Below are 10,992 nucleotides of genomic sequence, written 5' to 3'. Positions count from 1 at the left end.
CACACACACACACACACACACACACACACACATAACACACACACACACACACACACACACACACACACACACACACGGGTCAGCAGGAACTACGGTGTGACCTGAGAGGTGAGCCTCTCCAGAACTACCTCTCAAATTCTGAACACAACCTTCACGAGGACCAAGAGCCCGAGGTGCCGGGGAATGGAGCATTGCTGGAGCTAAGGAAGAGGCAGCCTGTTATACAGAGGGAGCTCACGGTTCAAGGCCGAGGTTTATGGTGCATTCTCAGCTCTGACACTAGCTGCCGGACTTGATAACCCAGACGCAGTTTCCCCATCTGCAAAATCAGCTGCAACTATATTTAAGTTATTTAATGAGCTTGTCTGACATCTATGTGTCTATCTATCATCTATCATATCTATCCATCCATCTACCTACCTATCATCTATCTATATCTACCTACCTACCTACCATCAATTTATTAATCATCTACTTACCACCTATCAACCTATTACTTATAAATCTATCTCCTTTCATTCTATCATTATCTATTGTCTGTAGAAAGCCTGAGGTCTTTCGTCACGCACAGGCACTAGGGAAAGCAGGAATGTGCGTGCAGAGCTGCCTCTTCAACAGAACAGATGTAAATCTGTTTTCTGCCTGGGAGGAGTAGATGCGGTCACTAACTCGATGACCTGAGCTATCTGTCGTCACCCAGGCAGCACCCAAACTGCCGGACCGTTAGGCTTAGCCCAGACTCTTCCTCCCTTGACCCTTATCCTGAGTACGGTTCTCAGTCAGCAGCCGGAGTAACCTCTGTGCCATCTGCAGGGCCAGGCCACACCTGACCCCTACGTTTATCTCAGTCACTCTAGATCCTCGTGTTGCGCTCCCTCAGTCAGGAGCACCCATCTCTATGAAGATCACTCGTACTCTGTAAAGAGTTTCAACGTAAACATGTCTTAAGCTTTGTTGTATCCATCTATCATCTATCTATCAGCTATCTATCTATATCTATTATCTCTCTATCTAACATCAATCTATTATCTATCTAGCATCTATCTATTATCTATCATCTATCTATCTATCTATCTATCTATCTATCTATCTATCTTTCTATCATCTTCTATCATCTATCACCTATCAGCCTGTCATCTATCTATTATGTATGTATATATCTATCATTTATCTACTATCTGTCTATGCATCTATGCATCTGTCTACGCAGCTATGCACGCATGTATGTATGTATGTATGTATGTATGTATGTATGTATGTATCTATCTATCTATCTATCTATCTATCCATCCATCCAAGGAGACTCTCAACACACCTCTCTCTTCCCTTCATTGGCAGCAGACAGGGACACTCAGCTGAACTGTGTGTGAGAAGCTGTAGAGGGAAGGCTGGCACAGTGGGCAGAGGTGGGGTGGGGAGGCACCTGCGATCCCTCCCTGCTGGCTTGCCTTCCATGCTGCTCAAGGCATACCTAGGACTCAGGAGCGTGTAAGGAAGGGCCTGTAAGGGAGGGAAGGCGCGTGGGGCTCCAGATCCAGTATGTGGGATCCTGAAAGCAGGACCAACCTGTCTGAAGCAGGGACTCCATATAAAATTGCTTTGAAAGGGAGTCTCAGGCTGACGTAAACAAACTGGGATCTGAAATGCCACCGCTGAAGAGTGCAGATGGCGACTTTCAACACCAAGTTTCTGTACTGCAGACCAGAGCCTTTCCACTGCTCTAAACGAGCCACGAGATGCAGAATTCCAAACCGTGGGCAAAGGAGCAGGCCAGACAACAATGCTCTTCGGCAGTGGGAAATGTCGCAGGTCATGGAAGGGAGGCTCAAAGGTGAAGGCCAAGGAGACATGATGTGACGGCCTCTAAGGACAGCGGAGTCCCTTCCGTGACTGTCCCTGGCAATGACTGAGAACGACTCTTCTTTCCTCCCGAGGACTTGGCTGAGCACCGAGAGGATGCTGCCTGGGGCCGAGGGCATCTCTGCACAAACCCGGACCCTGCACACCCTTGCACACCGCAGCTGCAGCACGGCATGCCTGCAGGCGACCCCACACACCCCTGCACGCCTCAGCTGCGGCGTTTCCCGGCCCTTACCTTCTTCAGCTCCTCCTGGATGCCCTGGCTGTTCTCCTCGGAAGAGAGGCTTCCCTTCTGGTTCTCAGGCTCTGTCCTGGGCTCGGACTCCTGCTCCTCCCCAGAAGACGTCTCCCTCTCCTCGCTCATTTTCATGGCTAACTCGTACAGTCTGCTTCTCAGCCTCTCCTCCACCGAGGCCGCGCTGGTCCGCAAACTCTGCGCCTCCTTGCTGATGTCAGTCTCTGACATGCTGCCTAACACCTGTGTAGAGCCAGAACCAGGAGATAAGAGTCTTTATCTCTGGAACAAAGGAATCTCTGTGGGAGTGGGCTGCAGCTGTCCCCATTAGCCTCCGAGGGACAGTAACCCTGAGCAACACCACCCCTTCCCTGACGTGACCCCCACTTCACGCTGAATTTAACACAGTCAACACTTAGCTAGAGAGTTTAGGTGGATGAGAAGCACACTTAGTGTTTGGACCCAAGCTTTGTATGTGTGGGGGTGAGTATATGAACTGTGGAGAGCAAAGGACGACTTTGGCTGACGTTCCATAGAGTCTTAGTGACCATCGGCTGCTGGGAAGAGGCGCCATGACCACGGCAACTCTCATAAAGCATTTAACCGGGGGCTTTCTTACAGTTTCAGAGGCTGAATCCACTATCACTGTGGCGGGAAGCATGGCAGCGTGCAGACAGGTGCTGGAGAAGCAGCCGGGAGCTACCATCAGGCTGGGCAAACCTGCCTGGCCCTGCCCCAGCAGATTCCTGGCAGAGGACTCCCAAACCTTACACTCAGATCCGACCTGCCCTTAGGTGCAGAATGGCGGGCAAGGGAAGCAGACGGGGAAGGCGTTGCCTGTGGAAGGCATGCCCGAGCTGGGACTTCAAGGGCCGCAGTGCCCCAGCTCAAGAGAAAAAAGGAGACACTGGTATTTCAGAGCTAACGGGGCATGTGTGAGCCACACTGTCTAATACTGTTAGTTCATAACCACGCCCCGTGATCAGACGCTAGGCTCCTTCACGAATGAGTCTCTTACATGCTGTGGGAACTCAGGACACTGAGATCGTGGCTCTGACTCTGTCCTTGGCTGTTGGATGTGTCCTGAAAAGTCCATTCTCTCTAAACGTGTCATTTACGACCCCCTTCTCACCCAAAGCTCAGGGAACACAAAAGAGGGGCAAGAAGAACAGAATCCGTGTGGGAGGACTGCCATGGAGCGCCATCTTCTGGACACCATGAGGCCTCTGCACTCACAGGCTCACAGCCAGCCCTGCAGCAGGAAGCACTGAGCTCAGTGTGTTAGAAATGGGGTGGGGGGGAGAAGCTCCAGAGTGGGGAGGGAGATGTGCAGGATGGTGTGCGGGACAGGGGGACTGCAGGATGGTGGGGGGGGAGGGGGACCGCAGGATGGTGTGGAGGGGGAGGGGCAGAGGGAGGGGGACCACAGGATGGTGTGTGGGGGAGGGGCAGAGGGAGGGGGAGGGAGGGTGTCGAGGATGGAGACACACTTTACACGTGCATGAGACATCAAAGAGCGACACCGGTGTTCTGAAGGGTAACAGAGCACCCTGCCTGGATCTCATGAGCCCACTCTAGCCTTTTAAGGTTCCTTCGGCGAGTCTTCCTCTATTTTTAAGGTTTGCTGTTTCACAGTTCTCATTCTCTTAGAAGGCGTCTGAAGAGCAAAGGGAATGAGGTGACCCATTATTTTTAAAATGGGGTCAGACCCATCAATCATGCAATCACCATGAGCTCACTGGGCATCTTACAATCTAAGATCTGTGGAGGAATCTCTGTCGTCTTTTTCTTCTCTTAAAGCATGTCCTGTTCACTAGCCATCACTGTGAGTCTCTCCTTCTGCCTTTTGATGCATTCAGTGGAGAATTCAACTTGTTTTCATCACCGCAGAGAAGAAAGCTGATGAGGAGACAGGAGGGCACTTCACAGTTGTCAGACAACTCAGAACAGGGGCCTGGAGAGGATTCTGGATTCTGACAACAGTGCTACCACAGTGTGGGCTAAGAAGGACCCGGCCTTTCCTGGCACATCTTTGGTAGATTTTCTCAGACTTAAGTACTGAAGAGTGAAGATTACCAACAATACTGAGAGATCTCAAAACGAAACACTGCATTTCTCTCACAGTCTTCCAACAGGAAGGGCCCACCGTGCAGCCTTGGGCAGTGAACAGGCTGCGGGACCCTGCCTAGGTGAGCCTGACTGACAGACTGCAAGGTCTGTGTGTCAGGTCTGCTCGCACAGTCTGTGGCTGGAGAAATCTAAGGCAGATGTCTACATGAGAGTGGTTAGAAGCAAATCTATGAGATGGAAGGTTTGAAAAATCATTGACGCAAGAAGAGAAAGAGGAACTGTTGGAGATGCTCATTTGTTTCACTGTCTGGGGAAGGACCCAGCTGAGGGCCCCTGAGATGAGCAGTGCTCTTCAGGCTCTGAAAAAAGGCAGAGATCCTTTGCCTAGGATGTGAGAATAACCCACGGGAAGGACGGGTTCTGAGCAGGCTCGGGAGAGAAGAGAACGCTGCACTATGTTAAGTGGGGTCAGGCACTCCCCACGAGGAAGAAGACTGGAGGTGTGTGAATGGCTTGATGTCACTAGAAGAGCAAGGTTCAGAGGGAGAGCGCGCTGTGGGAAGGGGGAAGAGAGGTCTGGGCCAGAACGTGGAGGGTTAAACAGCAGCAGAAGGAAGGCAGGAAGCCCCGAGCAAAGCTGCTGCTGCTTTTGGCTCAGACTGCGGAGCACTCACTTTACAAGGCAAAACGTTACTCCTAACGACAGTCTGCCCTACAGAGTCAGCCCACTGTCCATGTCTGTGTGAAGAACTGGTGCGTGATGATTTAGGTCCACACTGAGCAAAGATGGACTGAGCACCTACTGTGTGCTGAATCCTGTACTGCCCAGGGGGACTGAAGGTGTGGCCACCCCCCTGCCCCAGTGAGTTCACGTGCGGTGGGTGAGGAGCAGCTGAACAGGCGCGCGCGCGCACACACACACACACACACACACACACACACACACAGGCGAGGGTTTGAGGAGGCTCAGGACAGCCCTGGTCTGCCTGGTGGAGGAGGGTGGTCAGCAGAAGGAACTGAACAAAGCTGAAGTAACGCAGTCCGAGCTACCCCGTGACATGCTCGCTGCACAACAGTGGGGCCTGGATTTGACCGCCACGGAGAGCCTGGTGTGGCAGTGCGTGCCTGTGATCCCAGTGCCCCAGAGGTGCCGACAGGCAGATCCTGGGGCGTGCTGGCTGTCAAGACTGGTCTCTAGGCTCAGTCAGGTTCCCAGGCTGATGCCCAGCTCCCAAGTTCTTACGATAAACTGCCTTGGTTTGGCTACGCTCAATCACCAGTGCTCTTACTGTGAATGGAGGATCTCTGAGGCTCACTCAAGGGAGAGAAGGCTTTAGAGAATTCACTAGGTTCTCGAAAGAGTCCACCATACTCCCCTGCTTTCTAGCTAAGACCAGGCCTTGTAGCAAGATGGCCCATGACACAAATAGGTCTAAGAAGAGGGTGATTCAGAGCGGAATCTCACTTCCTAGACTTGCGCTCTGCCATCACCTTGTTCCGAAAGGGAAGGATGGAAATCTTACGCAGAGGTGCGTGTGTGTTATGGGCAGGGTGGGAGGGCGCTTGGCAAGCACAGAGCTGCACTCTTTCCTTTATGGAAGGGTGTCAGGTCACACCTGCTTTACCAGGACCCCCTTCACCCCTTTTCTGAACTGCCCCCTCTTACTTCCTAGTTTCCTCTTATTACTAGATAGTTTTTATGTTTCTGTGAACAATATAGTAAATAAATATTATCAGTTATTAGATATACAAACATTAGTAGCTGCTCATATGTCAAGGTCATTTTTTCCACATCTATCTATCTATCTATCTTGTGTGTGTGTGTGTGTGTGTGTGTAGACATGCCTCAGCCCACATGTGGGGATCAGAAGACCCTGTGGGAGTCAGTTTCCTCCTTGTACATGTAGGTGTGGCAGACCCAACTCAGGCCAGCTTGAAGGCAAGCACCTTTGCCTGCTGACCTATCCTGTAGGTCTGAGATTCTTAACACATTTAAAGAGAATAATTAGAATCTAGAAGTCTGGATGAAACCAAATTTACCCCAAGAAAACAACTCTACTAATGAGCACAACCGAAAATAAACCATTGCAGGAAGCTGAAATAGCAGCCATCTGCGACACTCAAGCTTCCTTTAGTGCAAACACACCAGGCAGCTTCCATGTTAAAATGGTGTTTGGCTACCAGCCCTCACAAACTTGCCTAATCTTCCAAAGCACTCCACCACACCAAAAACTGACAGAGATCCGATTGTGGTCACTAAAGAATGAGAATCTCTTTCTCGCTTCTCTGTGTAGCCCTGGCTGTCCTGAAACTCTCTCTGTAGACCAAGCTGTCCTTTAACTCAGAGATTCACCTGCCTCTGCCTCCCGAATGCTGGGATTAGAGATGCCTGGCAGAGAATTTTTCATTAAGTACAAAACCCATGGGAATGGACAGGAAAAAGAACTGGCAGATCCAGCTGTTCTCTTCCTTCTAAGTAGAAAAATGTTTGGTCTCTTCCCTCCAGTACTCTGTCTACCTCAAATCCTGGTGCAGAAATGTCAGATAAATGCATGGCACAAAACCAAATGAACAGCGGTCAGACAAGCAGAACACATAGCTGAGTCTGTGCCTTGTCATCTGAGAATGAATCTTACTTTCAATAGAAACTAGACTGATGTGTCTGTGTGTGTGTCCATGTGTGTGTGTGTGTGTGTGTGTGTGTGTGTGTGTGCATGTGCGTGCAGTGCCTGTGGAGGCCAGAAGAGGGCACCATATTCCATGGAGGTGGAGTTACAGGTCGTTGTGAGCTGGTAGGGGGGTTCTGAGAACTGAACTCCGGTCCTGTGCAAGAGCAACAAGCACTCTTAACTGCTGAGCCGAAGCTAACACTGAACTCAACAGGTTAGCGTACAATAGAATAAAAACAAACAGAATCTAATTCAAAATCCAACTATTAAGCTGCCATTGGTAAGACAGGAGGAAGGACTGACTGTGAATATGGAAAGGAAAATATCCAAGTGTTGCTGGACTGAGTGCCATAGTCTGCAATTCCAGCTTCTCAGGAGACTGGAGCTGAGGTGCAGAGTGAGTCCAAGGCCTACCTGGGCAACTTCAGGAGGTCCTGGGAGGAAGAAGAGGAGGTGTGGGGGGGAGATAGCTCTGTAGAAGAGCACTTGCTAGCATACCTGAGCTCACTCTCTGCAGATACTTAGAACAGCTAAGAGCAGCACAGGAAAGACCAGGAGAACTAACACAAACTCCACTGGAATACTGAGTTAGGAAACTCGAAGCCCCACAGGCATTAATCTGATCTCAACATATAACAGATGGAGAAACCCTCACTCACAGCATCATTAAAGCGTAAATCAGAAATACGTAAAGAAAAGTACAAGGGCTTTGGACAACAGTGCAAAAACTTTACAAGTGCCATACAGTCCTGCATGGAAAAACTCAGTTTCACACAGACAAATTATTCCTAAGTATATGCATGCATTCATTCAGCACAATCCAATAAAACCTTTTCCCCCAAAATGAACAGATTTTAAGAAATCAATAATATGAGTAAAGAGCTAAGGGACACCAAGAGACTTTTAGAAAATTATGTACGTATCAACCAAAGCCACACAGGGTGGGGGTGGGGGGAGGGGCTGCGTGAGCACCAGACAGTGACAGATAGTGTAAGGAATCTGTAATGCAGTCGTAGGATTTGCACAGGAAGAGAACAAAGAAAACAGGCTCGTGGCAGTAAAATAAACTTCGTGCATACCGAAGACGGCATCTGACGCCAGCAGATACTTGGCAAATAGCTTATCAATGATCCAGAAACAAGTGAATGATTTGAAGAAAAGCTAGCTCTTACTTCACACTCAGAAAAAGAAGGTCTATGTGGGCAGAACAGATCGACAGAAAATACAAACTGGCAAAGCGTCATGAAAAAACTGGAACAAGTATAAGCTTGAGAACTTATGACATCAAATAATAAGACAGTAAAAGAGACAGCTGGCAGGCTGACTTGGCACAGGCTGGCCTTGAACTCGGTCACTACGCAGCTGAGGATGGCCTTGCTCTCCACTGACTAAGCTCTGGGGCTGCAGGCGTGTGCCACCATGCCTAAGCGTGTGGGTCTGGGGATTGGCCCAGTTCTGCGGGCGAGCAGTCAACTTTAAAGTCAGGGGAGAGACATCCTCAGTGGGAATGATGCACGTGTTAACCAAAAAGCATTTTTTTCTTACACAGAATTGGCAGAAATTGAAGAGACTGACAATGACATTGTTGACAAGTGCGGAGCACACCACAGTGTCAGGGCGAGGCAATTCGCTTCCAGGTCCAAGGGCTGAACCTGACAATGCTTAAACATCTGCACGGTGACACTCCGGGCTGTCTGCAGCCTGGAAGCATGGACCAAATCTTCAACAGACATCACTTTGGGACAAGGATGAACCAATGGTGTCCCTCGTGGGGTCTGGAAGCCGCTCGGCCCAGTAGAAGAAGTGTCATCTGTACCTTTGCTTAGAACAATAGAGCCAGATGGTGGCAGCGCAAGCCTTTAATCCCAGCACTCGGGAGGCAGGGGCAGGGGCAGAGGGCAGAGGGACAAAGGGGCAGGGGCCAGGGGCAGAGGGACAGATGGGCAAGGGGCAGAGGGACAAAGGGGCAGGGGCCAGGGGCAGAGGGACAGATGGGCAAGGGGCAGAGGCAGGGGCAGAGGGACAAAGGGGCAGGGGCCAGGGGCAGAGGGACAGAGGGGCAGGGGGCAGAGGGCAAGGGAAGAGGACAGGGGTAGAGGGCATAGGGTAGGGGCAGGAACAGAGGACAGAAGGCAGAGGGCAAGGTCAAAAGGTAGGGGCAGAGGGCAGAGGGCAGGGACAGGGTCAGAGGGCAGGGTCAGAGGGCAGAGGCAGGGGCAGGGCAGGGGGAGAAAGGCAGAGGCAAAGGGCAGGGGCAGAGGGCACAGGCAGGGGTAGGGAGCAGAGGGCAGAGGGCAGAGGCAGGTGGATCTCTATAAGATGGAGGCCAGCCTGGTCTACAGAGTGAGTTCCAGGACAGCCAAAAAAATTACACACAGAGACACCCTGTCTTGAAAAAAAGAATCGCTTCTGATTGGCAGGTGTTGACACAAAGAAGACAGAATTTGGGGACTGCAGAGGTATTCTGCTATTAAGAGTACTTCCTGCTCTTGAAAGGACATAACCTGGTGCCAGCACCCATGTCTGGCCACTGCATTCACATGTAAAGCCACATACATACCTAATTAAGTATGATAATTAAGGAAAACCTTTCCAAAAGACTAACTTTTAAAGAGTTTGATGTTTTTAAGGTGTGTGTGTGTGTGTGTGTGTGTGTGTGTGTGCGCGCGCGTGTGTGTGCGAGTGCGTGTGTGTTCTCCCTTTGGCCTGGGCCTTCCTATGAGCCAGGCTTTCTGGCCATTGATCCCCAATGGCAACTTGCCTCTGTCCCTCAGCACAGGGATTACAAACCGTGTCCCTGCACCTGGGCTTTTCCACGTGTTCTGGAGACGAGACTCCAAGGGAAGAGCTTTACCAGTGAGAAGTCTCCTCAATGAACGGTTCAAATTTCCTGCAGTGAGTGTGGTCTTCCTTGTTGCGTGCATTCTGGGTGTGCTGACGCCGCTCCTGGCGTATCATCTCCCTGGCACCTTTTGCACTTAGAGTGCCCAGACTGCTGAGGGCCAACCCCTCTGTGTCACTGACGGCTGAGAGCTAGCGAGCCGTGGAAGAGGATGGACAGACGACAGGATGCCAAAGACAGACATACCTGCTAAGCTATGGATTAAGTGTACGGTACGCATGTGAACAAGCAAAGATGGCCGCACTAGACCGTTTTATGTCAGGTTAACACAGGCTAAAGTCATTTGAGATCAGGGAACCTTGACTGAGCAAACACCTCCACAGCGGCAGGCAGGACTGTGTACCTACAGAGCTTGAGCACCGGCACCAGGCCGTGGTGAGCAGCCAGTGAGCAGCGCCCTCCGAGGCCTCAGCCTCGCTCCTGCCGCCAGGCTCCTGCCCTGCCTGAGTTCCTGTCCTGACGTCCTTTTCTGATGAACAGTGCTGTGGAAGTGGAAATAAAACCTTCCCTCCTCAGGCTGCTTTTGGCCAGGTGTTCATCCCAGCAATAGAAACCTGGACTGAGAAATCGGCCTCACACAGAATCCACCCTCAGTCACTGTGGGGAGAAAACATTGAGTTTGATTTTGCTTTAGTTTTATTTCACTAACTTTTAATTTACGTGTGCGCGTGTGGCTTCTGTCGGTGCGCGCACCTCGTGTGCAGGCGCCCTTGGTGTCGGATCCTCTGGGGCTGGGGTCAGGCGCCTGTGGGCACACCTGGCAACGTCCAGCCTTCCCCACCTCGTGGGAAGAGGTGCTGCTGCTGTGTGCTCACAGGGGGCGGATGGGCAGGAGGGCACTTCTGGGCGGGTCTGCCTTCTCCACCTGCCGCCCTCCTGCTGGCGTTGTCAGCTTGACACAGGCTAGGGTGGCCCGGGCAGAGGAATCTCAACCAAGACAAGGCCTCTCTCGACGGCCTGTGGGCAGGCCTGCGGTGCAGCTTTTCCTTCATTGGTTGGTGACTGACAGGGGAGGGCCAGCGCACTGTGGCACTCCTGGCCAGCGGCCCTGGGTGGCGTGAGGAGGCAGGGTGAGCGAGCCAGCAGCCAGTTCCCCTCTGCGTCCTGCGCCTCAGTCTCTGCCTCCACGTCCCCCCCGTTTGAGTCCTGGCCCTGACTTCCCTCAGTGACGCAAGTGACCTGACAGTTGTAAAATGACCACCCCCTACACACACACACACACACACACACACACACACACACACACACACACACAC

The 10,992-nt window shown here is 51.5% G+C and overlaps 1 protein-coding gene across 2 annotated transcripts in view; it reads right to left on the bottom strand.

The window, feature by feature from the left end:
- The window catches only part of Myrip (myosin VIIA and Rab interacting protein), an 89,987-nt gene that overhangs the window by 12,833 nt on the left and 66,162 nt on the right, over positions 1-10,992 (bottom strand). For both annotated transcript variants that reach the window (XM_055601564.1, XM_055601563.1), the window contains exon 11: positions 2,096-2,338. In XM_055601564.1, coding sequence (XP_055457539.1) covers positions 2,096-2,338 — 243 coding nt within the window. The remainder of the gene's footprint in view (positions 1-2,095; positions 2,339-10,992) is intronic.

Source organism: Psammomys obesus, unplaced genomic scaffold (assembly GCF_907164565.1).
Source record: "Psammomys obesus unplaced genomic scaffold, mPsaObe1.curated_primary_1811, whole genome shotgun sequence".
In the NCBI taxonomy this organism is placed as follows: domain Eukaryota; kingdom Metazoa; phylum Chordata; class Mammalia; order Rodentia; family Muridae; genus Psammomys; species Psammomys obesus.
This window is presented reverse-complemented; position numbering and strand designations above follow the sequence as displayed.